This window comes from Budorcas taxicolor, chromosome 19 (genome assembly GCF_023091745.1).
Source record: "Budorcas taxicolor isolate Tak-1 chromosome 19, Takin1.1, whole genome shotgun sequence".
NCBI classification, from domain to species: Eukaryota; Metazoa; Chordata; class Mammalia; order Artiodactyla; family Bovidae; genus Budorcas; species Budorcas taxicolor.
In genome coordinates, this window is record NC_068928.1 from 51,783,529 (window position 1) to 51,805,258 (window position 21,730).

At 52.4% G+C, this 21,730-nt stretch overlaps 1 protein-coding gene across 2 annotated transcripts; it reads right to left on the minus strand.

Annotated features, from left to right (window-relative positions):
* Positions 1 to 3,409: 3,409 nt before the first annotated feature.
* SLC26A11 (solute carrier family 26 member 11) lies at positions 3,410 to 21,398 on the minus strand. 2 transcript variants are annotated; one of them, XM_052658595.1, is made up of 17 exons: positions 20,954 to 21,398; positions 19,621 to 19,844; positions 18,881 to 19,073; positions 18,392 to 18,477; positions 16,372 to 16,451; positions 15,188 to 15,330; positions 12,630 to 12,805; positions 12,116 to 12,188; positions 9,844 to 9,894; positions 8,730 to 8,790; positions 7,341 to 7,396; positions 7,017 to 7,157; positions 6,334 to 6,461; positions 5,913 to 6,012; positions 5,326 to 5,459; positions 4,917 to 4,989; positions 3,410 to 4,152 (listed from the first exon to the last, which is right to left on the minus strand). In XM_052658595.1, the coding sequence occupies exons 1-17, from the start codon at positions 21,396 to 21,398 to the stop codon at positions 4,061 to 4,063; spliced, it is 2,256 nt and encodes a 751-aa protein (XP_052514555.1). In that variant the 3' UTR covers positions 3,410 to 4,060. The 2 variants fall into 2 exon arrangements, with proteins under 2 accessions (XP_052514555.1, XP_052514556.1); XM_052658596.1 differs by having other exon boundaries at positions 20,910 to 20,971.
* Between the last annotated feature and the right edge of the window lie 332 nt (positions 21,399 to 21,730).

A 21,730-nucleotide genomic window follows, 5' to 3' on the forward strand; every position in this document is an offset into this window, starting at 1 on the left:
GATACAGTGGTCAGGTGGCATTGAGCACTCCACATGTGGCTGGTTCGAGCTGAGATGTGCTGTGAGGGTACAGGTCACACCAGGTTTCAAAGATTTAGTATGAGAAAAGTAATATAAAATATTTCATTGGTAAATTTTACATAGATTTCATGTGGTGCTAGGGCACTAGTGAGAAAGAACCAGCCTGCCAATGCAGGAGACGTAAGAGATGCAGGTTCGATCCCTGGGTCAGGACGATCCCCTGGAGGAGGAAATGGCACTCCTTTCCAGTATTCTTGCTGGGAGAATCCAATGGACAGAGAAACCTGGTGGGCTACAGTCCATGGGATCACAAGGAGACACTACTGAGTGTCTGAGCATGTTGGAAATATTTATTTTAGATAAATAGGTATTTAATTTCACCTGCTTGTTTTTACGTGTTTTAGTATGGCTGCTTGAAATGTTAAAATGGCCCAGGTGGCTCACATGGGGGCTTCACTTCACTCTATGGCATAGTCTGTTGGACCGTGCTGTCCTACCTCACTGTCATCTGTGTAGTCAGGGCCCCACCAGCTACTGTAACAAGCAGGCATTCAGACCCTATTTCTGGCCCACGTAACAGTGCTGGCTGGGGCTCGGCTCAGCTCAGCTAGGTGCCCTCCTTCACTCCATTGACTGAAACTCTGCCACTCACAATATATGGCTTCCACAGGGCCCCTAGAAGATCATCTCCATGCCAGCCAGCCAGAAACAGGGAAACTGCTTGCAGGAGGGAGAATGGCAGGCCAGGTTGAAATGGCACACACACTCCCCATGAACTGTGTTGGTCTGCTAGGGCTGCTGTGCCAAAGTGCCACAAATGGGACAGTTTTTTTTTTTTTTTTCAATATATTATCTTGGCCATGCTGCACAGCATGTGGCATCTTAGTTCTCCAATCAGGGATAGAACCAGCAGCCCTTGCTTTGGAAGCATGAAGTCTTAACCAGCGGACAGCCAGGAAGTCCTGGAGCAGCTTACACAACAGAACTTGACTGTCTCACAGTCTCTGGGTCAGAAGTCTTGAGATCAAGGTGTCGACAGGAAGAATCTGTTCTAGGCCTGCCGCCTGGATACTGGTGCTTTGGTGATGGCTTGCATTCTTGGCTTGTAGAAGCATCACCCCAATCTCTGCCTTCATGTTCACATTGTGGTCTCCCTGTGTATGCATGTCTGTACCAAACCTCCATGGTTTGCAGAATCTCAGTTCCCTGACCAGGAATTGAACCTGAGCCACAGTGGTGAAAGTCCGGAATCCTATCCACTAGGCCACCCTCCCTTTTTTTTAAGGACACAGCCATATTGGACTGGAGCCCACCCTACTGCAAGTATGAACTCATTTTAACTAAATACATTTGCAATGACCCTATTTCCAAGTAAGGGCTTCCCAGGTGGCACTCGTGGTAAAGAATGCGCCCATCAATGCAAGAGACACAAGAGATGTAGTTCCCATTCTTGGGTCAGGAAGATCCCCTGGAGGAGTAAAGGGCAACCCATCCCAGTATTTTTGCCTGAAAAATTCCAGGTACAAGAGGAGCCTGGTGGGCTACAGTTGATGGGGTTGCAAAGAGTCGGACACAACTGAACACACAGTACAGCTCATTTCCAAATAAGGTCCCATCCTGGGTACTGGGGGTTAGGACACGACGTGAATTTTGTGAGGCAGGGGACAGAGTTCAACCCACAACAGACACTATTGACTTGATCTTAGTCACGTGGCCACACTCACTACAGGTGAGGCAGGAAACTGCAGTGGTGTTGGTGATGTCACCACACCAGTCAATGGTGAAAGTCAAAGTGAAGTCGCTCAATCGTGTCAGACTCTTTGCAACCCCATGGACTGTAGCCCACCAGGCTCCTCTGGCCATGGGCTTTCCAGGCAAGAATACTGGAGTGGGTTGCCATTTCATTCTCCAGGGATCCTCCCGACCCAAGGATCGAAGGCGGGTCTCCTGCAATGCAGGCAGACTCTTTACCATTTGAGCCACTAGGGAATCCTGTCAACAGTGAAGTGAAGTGAAGTCGCTCAGTTGTGTCCAACTCTTTGCAACCCCATGGACTGTGGACTCCTACCAGGCTCCTCAGTCCATGGGATTTTCCAGGCAAGAGTCCTGGAATGGGTTGCCATTTCCTTCTCCAGGGGATCTTCCCAAACCAGGGATCGAACTCGGGTCTCCTGCATTGTAGGCAGACGCTTTACCATCTGAGCTACCAGGGAAGCCCAGTGAGGAAGGGCTTAATCAACTGTGTCATCAGTCACATGGCTCAGAGAGCTTATCTAGTTGATGAGCTGGGATGATGGAACCCAGCCCTGCATCTTCTGACATCAAATTCTCTCCATACCTCTCTTCTAAAATTAATTTTTATTATAATTTTCAGTGTGCTGTGCTTAGTTGTTCAGTTGCATCTGACTCGGCGACCCCATGGACTGTAGCCTGCCAGGATCCTCTGTCTGTGGGGATTCTCCTGGCAAGAATACTGGAGTGGGTTGCCATTTCCTACTCCAGGCTTCTGAGAATTGGAGCTGCTGAGTCACAGATGGTGAGGGTTTCCAGTGAAATTGTTTCCACCCAAGTGTATCAATTTGCCCAGCCCTGTGAAGTGGATGATCTCTGGGTTCCAGCACGCCCGGGCTCAGTATGTGGGAACAGGTCCAAAAGGGACCACACCTCCATCCCAGCTCTGGGCAAATGTGGTCCAGTGGGCAGCTTCAAGACACGCTTGCCTTACCCTAGACGGGAGAGGTTGGGGGAGAATGGATACATGTATATACGTGGCTGAGTCCCTTCGCTGTTTACCCGAAACTATCACATTGTTTGTTAATCAGCTATTCCCCAATACAAAATAAGTCTTCTTGTTGTTGTTGTTGTTGTTGTTTTTAAAGACAGCAGGCCTTGTAGAGAAAGAGAAACTGCCTAAGGTAAGGAAAGGTGATGTGTGGCTGGGAGCAACCATTTAGCTGGCTGGTCAGGGGCCTAGAAGGAGAGACACCAGAAGATGGAGGACAAGGAATCTGAAAAGACTTGTGTACTATGAGCAGGCCTGGACCCTCACTCTGCTCAGATACTGGCCACGATGGCCTGGGCAGAACACTGGTGGCTCTAGGGCACCCCATCCAGGGCCATCTCACAGTGAGTTCTTCCTCAAACAGAGTCCAGGGGCATAACCTCCTTCAGCTGGGATTTACCGCTAAAAATGATGGAAATCAAATTCCAAACAGGCAAGTCCGTGTCTAGAGGGTCTGCTAAGTAAATTATGATGCATCTGTGGAATAAGATACCACGGAGCCACTGATCATCATGTCTTCTCTATTTATTATCACAACGAATAATTCACAGCAATGACCGCATGAAAATGTGGGTCACAGAGCACCACGGATGAAATGATCCCATTTACATGACTGTAAACACACATCCACATGCTAAGTACACACACGTACGTGTACAGTGGAGGTCGGAGGTCGGGAGCTATCGCCAAAGTGGATGGGGGAGGGAAAGATTTCCGGTAGTTTTTACAATAAGCATGTATGGATTTTACAAAAACACCAAAGCTATCAGTTTTTTTAATTTAGAAAACACAACAAAGTTACTCATAGACACTTTTAAGTCTTTTGGCAAACCTTGGTTTTCCTCTCAACAACAGCACAGCCGCCGCCATCAAGAAGGGAACCCACCTGAGAGATGCCCGCCCTCCCCGTTTCCCCCGAAATCCAGGAAGGCGCTGGGGCGAGAAGAGGGCCGTCTCCTAGACCATGCTGAAATCCCCACCCTTTCCTTTCTCACCTGGTCTGCCATTCTAGAAGGTTCTCTCCTAACCACTCTTTTAAAAAAAGAGTTCACATACAGGGAAGAGCAGGGGGGTACCTTTTCAGTCACCTCAGAAGAAGGGGTGAGTCCCACCTGTGGACTCCACACCATTGCCCTCCCCCTCCTCCGGGTCACCTGCTCAGGTTTCTCAGATCCATCTGCAAGGCGGCATCTGGCATCACAGTGACAAGAACCTTCCGGGAGACCCTCTGATGTCGGGCACCCCTTGGCAGCCCACTCAGGCCTTCAGCAGGGCAATCTTGTGTTCCGGAACTGAGTCTTCGCTGCCATTATAGGGCTGGGTCCCTGGTTCTTGCTTCAGGTATTTCTCTGCAGAAAACACAAGGTTTCCAAACACTAAAAAAGCGAAGTGAGGATGGGTCAGTTCAGGGAATGGGATTAAAGGCTGGCATTTTGGGGGACCTTGAGTGCAGAGAGTTAAGGTCTCTGGGCTGGTGCCCCCAGCCCTGGGCTGGTTTCACCTAAGTCTCCATCATCATCCTCACCACTCTCGGTGCCATGATAACCCTCCTTATTGCCGGGTGGGTTCCTTGGCATGGCTGGGCCCAACCTGCTTATCCAGCTCCTGCGGATCAGCTTCTGGCTGCTTCTAGCAGCAACATGGATGGATCTCACAGATACCAGGTTGAGCTAAGGAAGCTAGACACAGAATCCTTCTGATCCCACTACACGAAGTTCTAGGACAGGCTACGCTGACTGATGGTAGAAGAAATCAGAGCAGCACTTACTCCCAGTGGCAGTCAGGGGAATGAGGGAAATTTCTGGAATGATGGAGATGATCTCCACCCTAACTGGACACCCACCACATTCATCTGTCAGGACTCAAACTCACACTTAGCATCTGTGCATTTCACTGTTTGTGAACTATGCCTCACATACAATCGTAAAAGATAAAACCCCAGAGCAGAAAGGCCCCCCAACAGCCTGCCCACTGTCTCACCCTCGTCAGAGTGCGCCCCACTCTCAGACTCCAGCCCTGACCCCCCTCTCCCAGGGTTGCAGTCCTGTTGTCCTGGCCCCCAAGGCATGGGCAGTTGGGCTGCTGCGGCTCTATGCTGACTGGCTGCGCTCACCTGCTTCTTCCAGGGTGCAGAAGTACAGGACTCCCTTCAGGTCAGCAGACAGCAGGACACGGAGGACAGGGACCTGCGGGGCAGACGAGCACTGACTCCAGGTGGGAGCGCTGCTGCCCCAGCACACCGCGCCACGGGCTGCCTCACAGCTCCGCGAGAGGGCCGTGTCTTAAGGGAATCCTCTCTGGGGGACAACAAGACGAGTGCTCTGCAAGCACCGGTTATAACGGAAGTGCGAGCAGAGGTCTGCAGCCTGAGGCCACGAGACAGGAGACCAGCTGCCTTCATCACTGTGTGTCGCTGGGCAAGTCACTCAGCTTCTTTGAGCCTCGGTAGCCTCATCTTGACATGGGGAAGGTGACAACACAGCCCTCACCAGGCTACTTCCAGAGCAGGTGCCAACACCCACCTGCAGGCCGATGAGGGCAAGGGTGGCACCCCGCTTGTGGAAGTCCTCCAGGAGTTCCCCAAGCCCCAGCACCACCGTGTAGTCGATGCTGCAGATGTGGGTGCAGTCCAGGGCCACGGAGCGCGGCGGGGATGCTGCGGGGAGAGGAGAGGTCACACCGGGTGCAGGCCACCACAGGAGGCCCTGGCCAGGGGCCTGGGGCCATGCGAGGCCATCAGGAGCACCTCCCCAGTGTGAATGGGAAAGGGAAAGGACAAGGACCCGAGCCATTAGCTGTTTGGGGACAGCAGCAACTGTTTCCTTCACTGGGCAGACAAACAAGCCCCTTTCTTCCCTAAATATCAACTCCCAGAAGCAGTGTGCCCTTAGGGACACATGGTGGGGACCTGCCATCCTTAATGCATGCAGACAGCGGGGGTGGGGGTTTCACTGGACACAACTCCGATATGCGAGAGCCCCTGGACCCAAGGGCAGGCATGCTCCTTCCTGACAGTCGAGGGCAGGATCTGGGGTTCAGCAGGAGCCAGGCTGGGTGCAGAGAAGGTGGTGGGGAGCTGGGGATGACCACAGCCCACGTGGCCACGTACTTTCCAGAGCCCGGCTCAGCAATGCCTCTCGGAGGGTCTCAATTGCAGGGAAGTGCAGGCCACTCGCCGGCTGCAGGACTAGCATTGGACCCTCTGACACCTGGGGACAGCAGGGGAAAGCCAGTGAGCCCCAGAGGCCAATTCAACAGGCTTAGGGTGGATGCAGAGTGCAGAGCTGGCGGGAGCCCTCACCCATGGCCCCACCCACGGCCCCATGCACCACAGGAGAACAGCGTGCGGTTAATGCAGGAAGGTCAAACCATCCACCAGGTGAAAGGTCACTTGGCAGTACCTCAGGCCACAACCACTCCGAGAGCCAAAGTGTAAGACAGTGGGATCAAGGGGTACACCCCATGGCATACTTCACCCCACTGGGCCCCCTGAGGCCGGTGGGGCCCCCTCAGGGAGGCAGATAGGCTACCTGTATTTTGGGTCTGGCCACGGAGTGCAGGAGAATCAGCACAGACACCAGGGTGCCTGCCAGGATGCCGTACTGGACTTCCCAGAAGCAGAGCAGGAACGTCACACAGAGGGGCAACAGGTCCAGCCCTGAGAGAGGGGGTCCAGCTGAGAGGGGGCCCTCCTCGGCGAGCTCAGCTCCTAGCTACCTGAGCCCCCCGATGAGGACGCCTCATGTTTGGCTTTCATGTAACGAGTAAAGGTGTCTTGGACCCCATGCAGCCCCCGAGGGACCACCCCCACCCGCCCAGGGACTTGGGGACTGATGCTGCTGACAGGCCATGCCAGCTCAAGGGTGTCAGAGGCAGGAAGTCCCTCCCTGTCTGGCTGACCTGGCCCCCGGCCCCTGGAACGAGGCCACAGTGGGCACTTCTCAGGGGACCACGGATAAAGGGATGCAGAAGTCACGTAAATCCCTCAACTCCTTTGAGAAACTAAACGGAGTAAAAACTTGTTATAGTAAATGAACTGCAGGTTCAGGGGACCTGGAGCTGCAATGATGGTGGAGAAGGGAGGCTGTGACGTGGGCCCTGCTGGTCACCCCAAAGACCCCGTCTTGCCCCAGCTGGGCTGGTGTGGGCAGAGGCCAACAGCAGGGGCAGGATCATTGATAAACCGCAGGGCTGACAGATAGGAGACACGTACTCTTCACTCGCCAGAGCGTCCTCACGATCTTGGTGTCAAACAGGGGGACCACAGCCATGATAATGACGGCAGCCAGGGCAGACTTGGGGATATAGTAGAAGAGCGAGGTCAGGTAGTCCAGCGACAGCAGCACCAGAGCTCCTGTGGGGGTGTGGGGGCGCCGTGACCTTGTGGCCCTGCCGCCCCGACTCCCACTCAGAAAGGAGCCCCTCTGGGGCACAGAGCTGGGCGCCACCAGCACCCCGGGCTCCTTCCTCTCCTTTCCTCCCATCTCACTGTCGTGGACACGGGAGAACACGGTGTGTGTGCTCGAGGGGTGCTCACCTGTCATCAGGCCCCCCGCTGGGGTGCACACTCCAGACTGGGCATTCACAGCCGTCCTGGAAGGTGAGAGAAACCCATTAGTGGCTGTCAGTTGGACCGGGAGAGCAGCGGAGGTCCACACAGCTATGGCTAGTCTCCAGGAATGGGGGCTCCCATGGTGGGAGGGGTGGGGGTGGGGGAAACGGGAGCCCTCAGCAATGTCACCACCTAGTGGAGAGACTTAAGACACTGGCGCACTGGGTCCTCTCACCAAGGGGGACTCCTGGGCCTTCTCAACCCCAAATAACAGATCAGCATGTCTGAGACAGGCCTAGTTATAAATCCAGATGTCCAACACTGTAATTGTGCTAGATATCAGGGGACACAAAATACGACCTTAACTAAACAGGTTTGCAACCCAGTTATGCCAACAAGAGCATATAAAAAATTAACTTGAAAACTGGTTAGAGGTTTTACTTCACGAATGCTAGTATAGCACCCACCAAGTGACCAGAGATTTTCTTTAAACTCCCTAAATAATTTTCTGAGGCAGACAGGCCTGTCATGACTCTACAGACAGAGAGGTTGAGATGTGGGAGGTCGGGCCACATGCCCTGCACCCCCTCAACATGGTGCTTTGGGGTGTCAGGAAGGTTTAGTGCTCAGATTGGGTTGGGCTGGGTTCCAGGACTTGGCCTGAGGGCTGGGCACTGATGTCTCCTCTTCTCTTTCCAGCCATGGGCCTCCCTCCCACCCTGCCCTCCTGCTTTTGGGGGGGTCCGTATGGTGACCCCACCTGACAGTCTGCCCCTTCTTCAGGCAGAGCTGCAGTCTTTCCCGCCCCCACTATCTTTCAGGAGTTAACTCAAGCAACAAGATGCCAGGAACATTTCCATGCATGGGCATCTTTTTAATGTTAAACTGCAACACTGTGTGAGCATGCTCAGTCACTTCAGTCGTGCCTACCCTTTGCAACCCTATGGACTGTAGCCCACGAGGCTTCTCTGTCCATGGGATTCTCCAGGCAAGGAATACTGGAGTGGGCTGCCATGCCCTCCTTCAGGAGATCTTCCAGACCCAGGATTGAACCCATGTTTCTTATGTCTCCTGCACTGGCAGGCAGGTTCTTTACCCCTAGCTGTCACCTGGGAAGCCCGCAACACTGTGTACTGTTGTAAAAGAAAACCAGTCAAAGAGGTGGGAAGCAGATGGAGCGCCCCCGTCCTGCGTCTGTGTGAACTCTGTCAGAGCTGACCGAGGGGGAGAAGACGGATAGGGAGAACCATGATGAAGGCCTCAGGACATGGGAAGGACCCCACAGGGGAGCCGGTTCTTCAAGTCAGAAGAAGACCTTTTGTCCCAGGCTTGGACCTCTCTGGAGACACAGAGAGGGAGCATGCGGTCACTCACCGTCCAAAGCTGCCTGTGACCGGGTAGGAGGAGAAGAGGGAGCCGAGGATGTTGGTTAAGCCTAGGGAGAAAACAGAAGGAAAAGGTTCTTGCAGGGGAAGGACCATGAAACAGAGCAGAAAAGGAGATGTAAAGCAAGGACACAGAAACCAAACAAACAGAAGACAGGAGGGGAGAGGCTCTTCACAGGGGGGCACCTTGTATCGGGTCATCCCTCCCTCTAGGAAGGACAAAACAAACCAGGATCTCTGCCAGTGTGCTGAGGTTGCCTCCAGCTATGGAGCAGTTCTGACCCTGGCCTTGCCTATGTGAGTTAGATATGCCTTTTCCTGTGTATAACAGAACAAAGAATCCCATTGCCCAGAAGTGGGGCAGTGGCTGAATAGGGCAAGTGCGCACAGGCCCAAAGTGCCCAGTCCTTCTGGGGTCCCTCATGGTCTGAATTCCTTCGAAGCCACACTCCTTTCCTGAGATGACCAGCCAAAATGAAGCCTTTGATTAATCTGTACTGGACACACCCATGCCTGGAGCCTGGCTGGGAACCCAGAATGGAGTTAATCAGACCACATTCATCACCACTGGATTGTCAGCAGCCCTTCAGTCAGCGGCCTTCACAAAGATGACCACAGTCTCCTTGGTTCCGCAAAACCCACAGCCAGTCCGTAGGTTCAAGGCCTGCTCTCAAGATAACGCAGATGACACTCATGATACAGACCTCCAGTCAGGAAGCCTGGGGCCAACTTGAGTCCTAACTCATCCACAGGGTGGGGCAAAGGCAGCCAAGATCCTGTAGGATCAGCAGGCTCACCTGAGATCTTACCTGGCCACATTCCTCAGCCATCTGATCCTCGCCCTGGAAAGCCCCTACCCCAGCCCAAGAGGAACACTCCAGGTGTTTCTCGACCCAGAACAGGCCACAGCCCTCAGGGTCAGGTACACAGAGGTGCTCAACGAGCCTCAGTCAGATTGGACACCAGATGTCAGTACCCTACTCCTAGTGATTAAACTGAGCCACCTGAGATGGGTCTAGGGCCCCACTCGGGCCAGCTGTGCACCCTGCGTGTCAGCACCACCACCACCCAGACCCCCAGAGCGCCCTCTGCTTGAGTCTTACCGATGGCCAGCAGCTCCTGGTTGGAGTTAATTCGGTAATTATTTTGAGATGCTAAAGAGAACGGACAAAACATTGTTACTAGATATATATCATCGGGAAACTGTTTGTGAAACGATAAAACAGGATACCAGTTTCTCCTTATAGCACTGTATTTCATAAATATAAGGTATAAACACAGATAAAATATATCCGTATATGCAAAGGTATATGTGTCTCTGTGTGTTTACAAAAAAAAACTAAAGAGAGTAGAAAGACATAGAGTGAAATGTTACCAGCAGTTAATTGGGGTAGTGAGGGAAATTATAAGTAATTCATCTTTTCTTTATCAATTTCTGAACTTCCAATATTTTGTGCAACATATATTGCTTTTATAAGGGAAGGATGTTTTAAATGAAAAGCTCTCTGGTTATAGGTTACAATGACTAGAGAGTCTCAGATGAGGCCTAGAGAGATGAGCAGGAAGATTTAGGGGGAAACCATGGAGGAGCATGAATCTTAAGACAGCAGTTGGCAAACTTTCGGTAAAGTGCCAGACCATCAGTACTTCAGTTCTGTTTTAATATTTACTTATTTGGCAACATCAGGTCTTAGTTGTGGCACATGGGATCTTCTGTTACAGTGCACAGAATCTCTAGTTGCAGAGTGTGGGTTTAGTTACCCTGTGGCATGTGGGATCTTAGTTCCCCACCCAGGGATCGAACTCATGTCCCCTGTATTGCAAGGCGGATTTTTAACCACTGGACCACCAGCGAAGTCCTCAATACTTTACGTTTTTTTTCTTTTTTTAATCAAAAGCATTTTTTAATGCTCTAGGTTTTGAGGATCACATCCTCTGTCACACTGCTCTGCTCCCCACTGTAACACAAAGTAGCCACAAACCATGAAACAACTGAGCAAGAGACCACCTTAAAATAAAACCTTATTTGTGAACTCAAATAGGAATTTCATATACTTTTCAAGTGTCCCCAAATCCTAATCTTCTTTAGATATTTTTTCAAACATTTAAAACGCAGAAGCCATTCTTAGGTAATGGGCAGCCGGCCATGGTTTACTAAGCCTTGATTTAAAAGTGCAACAAGCTTCGCAAATGAGCACAGAAGTCAGTGGACTTGAAAAGAAAACAGAGTTTTCTAAGTAATAAACAAGATGAGTAACAGTTGTCACATGCAGATTCTAAGATATGCCCCTCCAGATTAAAAAAAAAGGATCAGAAAAATTAAACAAGAAAGATGTGAGCTGAACAGGTTGCAAACTGAAATGTAGTGTGGTCTTCTGCGATTGTTGGTGTTTGCAAAGGAAAACCCCTTAGAATGAACTGCTTTAGAGTCTCCTTGTAATGGTCTAAGGATCCAGATGCTGGAACTTCAGGGAAAGAAACAGAATCCTGGCACAACCTGGGCTGAGCAGTAAACACAGTTTAGGTTGTCATAATAACAAACATGTCATATACTTGAATTTTAACCTTTAGAGTCAGATTAGATCCAAACAAAGACTTAACCCTGTTACAGAACAGAAAGAGCACGTCATCCTCATGGATAACACGGAGCACAAGTCCAAGGACCTAAGACAGACGCGGGGACACATGAAGGGTTTGGCAGCCCCAGCTCAGGCAGAGGGAATCAGTATTGAGTGGCGAACACATAAGTAGATTAACATTTCCCAGCCTCTGAGGGGGTGAGGAGAGGACAGACCAGCTGTGTTCAGACACCTGGAAAGGGTACCTTGTTAAATTTTTAGGAATTTTGCTAACAGGTTGTCAAATACAGCCATTATTACCAATTAAATGAAAACTTTCAATTAAATCAATTACATTAAAAACAAAGATAATACTTAAAATGTGTCCGTTCTTAATGTACTTTACTACCTTTCATTATGACCAATGAAATTACTTAGCTGTATGCATACAATGGATAGTGGCTATTTCATATCTCATCACAAGACCTGAATGTTCAGACTCCACATTCAGCTTGAAATTAGCTGGCAGCGGAAGGGTGTACACCACAGACAGAAAATTCAACTGGCAAAGGCTCAATGCAGGACCTTTTATGTCCAGAGAGGGGACTGTCAAATATTTTCAGCTACTGGAAGAGGTTTTTCATTGACAATCCATTTTCACTAATTTTTTTCAAAAAACATAAACATGTGCTACTTGGATAAAAATTCAAAGTTTTAAAAATCAGAGCAGATAAAAGCAAGCAGGAGAGCAGGCAAGCAAGGCAGGCTGAGCTCCGGGTTGAGGTGCCAGGGAGGGCGTGGGTGGTGAGCATCTTACCAAAGGATTTGGCCACTGCGATGCTCTCCAGGAGACCCATCAGGGGTACCACGACCAGCCCGGCCCCCATTCCCTGAGAGAGGAGAGAGGGGTGGTGAGTGACCCTCCGGGGAAGGACAGAACAGGTCTGACCAGGCAGTGACCCGATAAGGCAAGCACTGGCTTGTCTATGTCTGACGGAAGCAAACATAACTCTAGCGGCAGGGCTGTGAGCTCACACTGCAAGGAGCAAGACACAGAGCAGAACACAACAAATTCCTGCTCTGCCAGCGTCCATGATGGCAGAAACACCCCTGGGCTCAAGGCGGAAAAAATACCCGTGGTGTCCCTTGAGGCTGTGACTAATCAGGAATTCATTCACACCTGTCTGTACCAGAGATGCACCTTCCTGAGGACGCAGCAGTCCGAGCTGAGGTCAGAGCCGCCTGTCACTAAGCTGATGCATCAGGAGATAGAACCAGGGCCAGGGGCACTGCAGCCGTGGCCAAACTGGCCGGGTTCTGTCTCTACCCACCTGTACCATCTCGGTGAAGGAGATTGTCCCATTGGCAGTGGTCACTGAGAAGGGAGGGATGTGGGCATCAGGGAGTCCCTCAGGTGTCTTCCCAGTTAGAACAAAAGGCTGGTATCCGGTCACCTGGAAGGAGTATGCGACCAAGGCAGCAAAGGAGACCACCAGGGCGTTGCGAGCTAGGATAGATGGTGAGAATGAAGGACATTAGCAGGATAAGGAGGGTCATCTCCAGAGAAAATTATAACCCTACATATGTATGTACATACAAAATCTGTTCTCTGATAATAACGGGAGTTACATTAGAGATCAGTAGCAAAATACTAATTAGAAAATCACCAAATATTTGGAAACTAACTCCTAAAAGGCTCCTGGTTCAAAGGAGAAATGAAATAATCCACTCTTAAATAATCCACAATTCAAAGGAGATGCCAAAATGGAAATTAGAAAGCATTTAGAACTAAATGAAAGTGAAACTATAACCTATCAAAATTGTGGGCTGCAGCTAAACCAGTGCTGAACAGGGAAATTTATTATCCTGAACACTGTATCAGAGAAGAAGGCAGGACTCAAAGACCTCAGTTTCTGTCTTAAGATTTTGAAAAGGAAAGGTAAACTTAAGATCAGCCAATGCAAAGAAATAATAAATATCAGAGCAGAATCAATGAACTAGACGAAAGCAACGGAGAGATCAATGTTGAGAGAAGAGAGAGAATCAAAAGTTCCGTGAGATAAACAAAACCAATAAACTTCTAGGTCAGTTGATAAGGAAAAAGGGCAAGTGACCTGGGAGCAAGTCCTCACTCTGCCTCATCCTTCCTATGTGACCTTGAGAAGTCTTATTTGGTTTGTCTGTTTTATCTTTCAGAGCCTTACTTCCCTCACTGGCAAAACAAGGAAAATAATATCCTATCCTCAAGGCTGTGATGAGAATCAAAGAAGTGATGTTTGTGAAGTGCTTCCTCAGAGTCTGCATTTCCAACAAGTTTCCAAGCTGCTCCGAGCCCACACTTTGTAAAACTTTTGGACAACAGAACCTGTTTTCATTATCTTATAGATGACTATACTAAAGTGCATAAAATTTTGAAAACAACTCATGCAAGTGCCAAGTGGCTAAGCTAGGACTTGAAGCCAGGAGTTTTTCTTTTTTCTTAAACAGCTTTTTTTTTTTAAGTTACCTATAGATGGCTGGAGGAATACGGCCACACCTTGTAGCATGCAAGGTCATAGTTGCCGGATCAGGAACTGTACCTGTGCGCCCTGCAGTTTCCACTGAATCACCAGATAAGTCCCCAGGAATTTCCAGTATAAACCCAGTGCTCTTCCACCCTCCCCATCTGGAGCGCTAAACATTTAACCATGGCCTTCAGGCTGCAGAATAGGGTCTGGTGAGTCACTCTACGGACCAAGAACCAGCTGGAGAATCTGGAAGTGACTCAAGGGCTAAGAGTCTAGCCACCCCTTCTTCTCACATGTGGCTGGATTTCATGGCTGCCAAGGAGTAGGTCCAAGTGGGGTGATTTCTATTCCCCTCAGCTCTGGGGAAGGCCCACTGATATCAGCACTTCTTGCTTTGCTATACTTGCCATTCTATCTCGGTGTCACCTACTGGTAGCTCAGTGGAGAGATTTCTATTGACATCCCACTCCCATCCCTCACCCCCCTACCCACAGATGGCCCTTCAACCAGCCAATGGTCTCGTGAACTCTCCTCATCTGGCAGCCTTTCATCTCAGCCTTTCTTTATAGATCCTCTGGTTGATTCCAGGCCCAAAGGAAAAGCTTTACCCTCTGAGGTGAAAAGTGAAAATCACTCAGTCGTGTCTCTTTGTGACCCCATGGCCCATACAGTCCATGGAATTCTCCAGGCCAGAATACTGGAGTGGGTAGCCTTTCCCTTCTCCAGGGAATCTTCCCAACCCAGGGATCGAACCCAGGTCTCCCACATTGCAGGCAGATTCTTTCCAGATGAGCCACAAGAGAAGCCCAAGAATACTGCATTGGGTAGCCTATCCCTTTTCCAGCAGATCTTCCTGACCCAGGAATCAAACCGGGGTCTCCTGTACTGCAGGTGGATTCTTTACCAACTGGGCTATTAGGAAAGCCCTTACCCTCTGCAACTGCAGAGGGATCAGTTTGTCTCAGTGGAACTAGTTTTCTCCCCCAGAGACCTCCCAGGGTTTCTCAGCCTTCACACTGCTGTTTTCGGTCAGATCATTCTTTGCCACAAGCGACTGTACATTGCAGGATGTTTAGCGATGTCCCTGCTCTCCACCCATCGCATGCCAGAAACAGCTTTGCCCCACAGGACTAACCAAAAATGTCTCTGGACATTGGCAAAAGTCCCACAGGTGGGGGGCAGGGGCATGATGTACAAAGTCATTCCTGGCTGAGAACTTCTGCTGCTCAAGCAGTTTCCAGGCTGGCTGCATAACCGAACCACCTAGTGAGTGACGTGAGACCTCAAGGGGTGGGATTCCAGTTCCTGGGGTGACTACAATGTGAGTCCAGGTTATACAAGACAGCTGTGGAAGTGCTCCCTCGGCCGGAAGCCATCCTCACCTGTGGTGGCAGTCCAAACCAGCCCATGGCTGAGCCGTACTCCGGTGGGCATCTCGGGATGGACAGGAGGCACGTGGTCCCGCATCAGCTTCAGCACCAGCAGTAGCACCATGCAGACCAGCCCCAGCACTGCATCGCCCACCCTGCAGACAGACACTGGTCACTGCCCAACCCCACTGACAGCGCTGGCCTTCTGGCCTTTGGCTGCCGGAATGTTTTCTCTCTTGAATGCTCTTTTTGCGTTTTCCTAAGAAATCTGTGTCCCTATTCCACGTCAAATCTTTATTCAAAACTTAGTAGGTATGCAGGCCCTAGGGGTTGAGGGCCAGATCACAGTGGGAGGTGCACTACCACTCACAGTTTCAGTTTGTAGCTCTCTGGGCTACAAATGCCTCGCTGGTTCCGGAAGACTCACTTCTGACTCGGCCATCTCCATTTCCACTGCCCTCTGTGACCCCCACCAGCTATATCCTATGGGCCGGGAACCTCAGCAGCAGATGGGAAGAAGACGAGGGTCACAGGGTTTCTCCCCGACTCCCTCCAAGTAGCGCCCCCTACAGCTCCCTCCAGGTCATTTCTTCCTCTTGCCTCTCCAGTCAGAGAGGGGTCCTGACCTGTGGCCAAGAGCATCTCCTATGTGTTCCTTTAACTCACTGGCCCTCTGGGAGATGCAGCTCCATCTGAGGGAGGCGCTTGCTGAGGGAACCGCCTCTACCTGCCGTCCACCCCTTGGGCACCTGCGTATCTGCTGGCCTCAGCCTCTCCCTGCCCTACGTCCTCCTCTTGGCTGAACTATGAATTCTTTGAGTGACAGACTGCGTGCCCTTCCCTTTTGTGGTCTCTTCTTACTTCGACCATCTGAGAAAGCCATGGGGTCATGCTGACCGGGGCACTGGACTGACTGGAGCAGAGCTTCTCAAGCTTCAATCAATATGCTGGCCAATCACCTGGGGCTCTCGTCAACCTGATCAGTTTAGCAGGTCTGGGCCGGCCAGAGTGTGTATATCTTACCAGCTGCCAGGTGATGCCAATGGTACTGCACATGGGGCCCCTGTTTAAGCAGCAGGGCCCCAGAGGAGTGGAATAAATGCCACCTGGGAGTGGAAATGGGGAGGGGACGGGGAGGGGGTGTACAAGGAAGAGCTTCCTAATACAGGGGGGGAGAAACTCAGCCGCCCGGGTACCTGGTCTCTCCGATGTTGTGGAAAGTGTAATACACTTGCAGGAAAAACTGCCTGGGGATGTGCTGCAGTCCCAGCAGATTCTGTTCAAACAGAGACTGTGGTTAGACAACGTTCTGCAACATAAACCCTGAGGCCTCTCCCTTGCAGCATGGTAATACCGTTCTAAAACTGGAGTCCCCTACCCCCAAGTGCCCTTCCTGAGGGAAAACACTTGCTGGCTCTACCGGGCTTATCTAAGTCCATTCCCAAAGCCCCCCACGGGCAGATGAAAGTTATCCCTCCCCAAGGAAGAGGGGATGCAGAGGGCATGTCACAATGTTCACGTGTTTCAGGGCTTTGCAAATTATTTTCCTGTCCTAGGAAAATCAGCATAGGCGACCTCAAGCCAAGGAAACTGGTTCAACAAGTGCCCTTGGTTAAGAGTCCGGGGTCCGGAGTCCTGGGGCCCCAACCCGCCCGCGCAGACCCGGCTGCCTCGTCCATCACCTAGCGGCCCGCCCGCCACAGCACAGGCCCCGCCGCCATTGGCCCGAGACCGCGTCCGTCACTCGGAGGCCTGCCCGCCGGGCACCGCCCCCTATCGGAAGGAAAAATCTGCGCAGGCAGGCAGAACTGCGCGGGTGGCGCCGCAGGGCCCCCACCAAATCAGCGGTCCTCGTCAGGGAGAAAGGGGGCCGCTCTGTGCTTTAGTTCTTTATCTGGCTGGGATCAGAAGCGGCAGTCGAGGCCAGACTCCCAGGGTGGTCAGTCTCCAAGGACCTCAAAACCCGCTGTGCACACAGCCATTGAAGGGGAAGGACACTGAGGAGGGCAGACACAGAGAGGGGTCTCTGTCCTGGGCAGGGGACTCCTGTTTGGGCAGGTCAAGAGGAACCCCACCCCACCCAGCCTAAAGGCTCTCAGAGGGCTGTCATGACGTAGTCAAGGTTTTGAAGACAGGGCCTAGGGTTGTCGAATAGGAATGCGTAAAGCAGCTACCCTCTCACTGTGTTATGAAAAAAAGAACATTCTTGACTCTAAAAATGAAGGATAATGTTTCCAGAATAAAGGACACAGCATCCCACAAAACAGCATTTGCCAAGCTTACCCTGACATATGTGTGTACATAATCTATTCTTTGAATTTACCCACATTGTTCTAGGCTGTTTCCTCCCCTATAAATGGAGATAATGATAAGCTTACCTCCCAGACGACTCATGAGAACTAAATGCAGGGTGCATTCAGTCCCACACCCAAATGGGTCAGCTACCCTAGTCTCTCTCACATGTACCCCTCTGGGGCTTTGTGTTCTCACTTTCTTACTTGGCCTCCATCCTTGAAGACTGTCACCGGCCAGGCTGAAGCGGAGCCTGACTATGGGAATCACACCATGGAGAGCCTGGTGTGTGCACGTGTCCGTTGCCCTGAATCTCTACGATTCAGCTCAGTTTCATTCTGCTCAGCACAGCTCGGGACAGCCACATTGGAAACAAAACAGTCCCTGCCCTCCAGGCACTCAGAACCCAGTGGAAGGAGAACAAATGATATCCTCAGATGACCAATGATTACTGATTCTAATACTTGCCACAGATATTTAAATGGAAACATAAAGGAACATGATAGTTGAAAACACTGAATGAGAAGTTGGGGGTGGGGAGACATAAAAATGAAATCACCTAGCTAAATTAGCTTGGGGGAGCAAGCTGCTTGTCAAAATTTTGGCAGTATGCTTGTGACCTGTGAAGACCTGCTGGCTGAGTGTGTATTTGAGGCTGCAGAACTCTGTGAGGTGAACCAAGCACTTAGGCATGAAAACTCTGACAAGTGTGGGGCTGCCATTACTGGTTCCCCAAATTACCTGTGGTAGAACTTGGCCATCATTCAAGATCTCCCCCAAAGGACGGTTTTATTAATGGAGACTCAGTCAGCACCACAGGCTCTGGACCCTCAAAGAGCAGGAGTTTGACAGGCCCACACGTATCAGGACACGGCCTCGGTCCTGTTAGCCGGTAGGTGCCCCTGGGCCAACTAGTGTGCCTACCTTGATCTGCCCGAAGCCGATGATGATGGCAGCAGCCGAGGTGAAACCTTTAATGACGGGACAGGAGATGAAGTCCAGCAGGAGCCCTGCACAGCCAAGAGGGAACACCACGCTGGTCCCAGCCCTACTGGCTCAGTGTGGGCTGGGAGAGGTGAGGGCTGGACTGGAGCTAAAGACTAGTGGAGGGCATGCCCTGTTTGGGCTGGTTTGGAGAGCAAGGGAGACTATGGACTGAGCCCCTGGGCACTTCTCCAAGTGTCCTGGCTGAGCATAATAGGGAAGGGCTGAGAGTCATCCTTCCTTAGACACACACACACAGACACACACACAGACACAGACACACACACACAGACACACACACACACACACACACACACACACACACGGATAGCCCTTGAAATACAAAGAAGGAACTGCAGAAGGCATGGCATCCCCAGGAGGAGAACTGTAGCCCCCCACCCTCATGGCAGGAAAGCCTGAGAATCTTACCTAAGCGCAGGAACCCCATGCCTAACTGGATGCAGCCTGACAGAAAAGCCAGCAGCACAGCGTACGCAGGCTCGTGGAAGGTGTAGAAGGAGACCAGGAGGGACATGATGGCCGTGGGGCCCAGAGTCACATCTCGGGAGGTGCCCAGAAAGAAATATACGAAGCACCCCATGAAGGCAGAGTAGAGGCCGTACTGTTGGGCAGAGAGAGCAATGAATACCCAGGAGGCTCATGGCACACCCCGACGGGTCCCTGGCGTAGCTGACTGAGCAGACGAATCTGTGTTGTCTGTTGTGTATTCTGGGCACAGCAGTGTATACAGGCAGGGCAAAATGCTTACCCTGTTACCCAAGGTTGTGGACCTACAGTGATTAGGGGCCTCTTTTCTACCCACACCCACCTGGGGCCTAGTGTTCTTATGTCTGAGTCCGTGAGTCTGAGAAAGGGTTCTTAAAGCCAGGGTGAGTCATCTCCCTGGCCCCATCAGGCCATCCAGAACTAGCTTGGTGCCTGTGTGTGACAACTGTGACAAGAAGGGTTACAGGGGCATGTGTCTGCCCAAAGGCCATCACATGCTCTAGGTTATAAAATAAGGCTTTGTTGGACTGGAGCCCAGGGTGCCCCCTTGTTTGGAGGGGATACTATGCATTTCTACTCTGCTCCTGGACGAGCAGTAAGGTCTGGAGTGGGGTCAGGCTGAGGGGAAAGGAGGTGGGGGGCAGCAGGGGCAGCCATCTCACCTGGGGAGGGAGTCCAGCCACCTCGGCATAGGCCAGCGCCTGGGGAATGACTGTGAGCCCGACTGAGATCCCAGCGATGAAGTCCATCTTCAGGGCGTACCAGGTGTAGTCAGGCAGCCAGCCCAGGAAAGGTAGCCACTTCTGCATGGTCTCAGTGGACCAGCAGCAGGACATAGGGGCAAAGCCCTTGGGTGGCTTCATAGGAGACATAGGAGGCGACATGTCTGGAGCGGGGGTAGGACACAGACCAGCAATCAGTGTCTGGGCTTCAGAAAACCCAGCAATAAGGGGGGAGGGGGTTGCCCAGAGACATCAAGAGATGCACCATTGGTTTACTCCCACGTAGGGGGGTGGAGCCAGACGGGTTAAATCTCCCCCACACCTTGCAGATCTGAGACAGGAAACTAACACCTTAGGTAGAGGAGCCCCCAGTCGAAAGCGCAGTGCCCACTCCTCACCGACTGCTCTCCCTGAACCCCACCTGCCCAGACCCTAGGTGCTTTCCCTTCCGCCATCAACTCTGGCCCAGGGGGAAAAAAAAGATTTCTCAATGAGAAGCCTAAATACTAATGAAACTTAAGGTTTCGCTTTCCAGGAAAATTTATTTCCTTTTTTATTTCCACCTCTCCCTGGAAATTTAACGGGGAGCAGTGCAGAGAAAAGCACGTCCACGGTGACAGCCATAGCTGTCCGGCGAGTGGGAGGGTGACTGGACGTGCGAGCGTCCTGAGATTTTCCAAGTGCGCACCATGGAAGGCTCCGCCCACTACGGCAGACTGCGGCGCTGTAGTGGGGGGGCTCCCATCCCAAGGCTGCGCCTCACCCCAACCCCCACCTGTGGCGTTTCATCTTTAGTGGCGCCCTAGGTATTCTAGTCGGTTCTGAACGAACGTCAGCGGGTCCCCCACTAATTCGGGTCGCGCATTCTCTGGCGCCCCTGGCGCGCAAAGTCCGTCCTGGCGCCCCTGACGCAAAGCCCGTCTCAACCCACCCCCTACTCCCGGTCCCCGCGAGGATGTTACGGACACAACCTGCCTCCCACCCCCAAAGCCTCTTGCCCCGGACGCTGGGGTCTAAGGCGTGGGGATTCCACGCCGGCTGACCGTCTGTGGCCTGCTAGCCCCAGCAAGACGGAGGGTGTAGGGGACCTGGTGGGGATGAAGTGGGTAGGGATGAAGTGGGTGGAAGCGGGGTCCCCGCGAGAGGCGCCCGCACTCTCGGACCCCACTTCTCCCCCCGAATCGGCCGCCCACCAGCGATCCCGGCCGGTACCCGGGCGGCTCGCTCACCCAATTCCGGTCCCAGGCCCCGCCGCCGTCCGCCGCGCACTCACCGGACGCCACTGCTCCGGATCTCCCGTTGTCTCTGCAGCTCCGGGTTTCCCGTCGTCTCCGCAGCGGGTCTGCAGAAACCGGAGAGGGAGGGGGAGCGGGAGCGGGGGCGGGGCCTGGGCGGGCCTGGTGTACACGTGACCGAGGGCGGGGCGGAGCGGCCCTGGTGCTCACGTGACCGCGGGGCCGGGAGCCGGGGCGGGGGGCCAGGCTGGAGCCGCCACCATGCGAAGCTCCGGGCAGGTCTGCTGGGTCCTGCTGATCTCTGTGGGTCTCTGTTGTGTGCATCGGGCGCGCCCCCGGAACGTGCTGCTGATCCTCGGTAAGTGTTGACCCGCTGGCACCCCGGGTACTGCCCTCCACCTCCGCCGGTTGGCTCTCCCAGAAGCGCCCAGTGCTAATTTCCAGTGCCCTGCAGCCCCCATTTCCATTCATTCCCCGTCTCATTTCTTTGCTGGCCCCAGACTCTTTGTGGTCAGCTCCTTGGAGAGGCAGGCAGAGGCGGCCCTGCCCACTGGAGGGTCTGGAGGTATCGACACCAGCATTCACACTCCTCTTCTGACCCGGGTTCTGACCCTGTACCCCGGAGCAGCCCAGGCTAGCTCTGTGGTCTCCGCCTCCGCATGGGAGGCTGGGCGGTTTTCCAGAGATTACGGAGCGGATGCCAGAAGAGGGGCTGGTGCCCAAGGTCCCAAAGACCAGCCAGGGTGCCCTCGGGCTCTCATCTTCTCCCCAGCAGTGATAACCCCCTGTTTGCCCTTCCTTTTTTGGACCCCAGA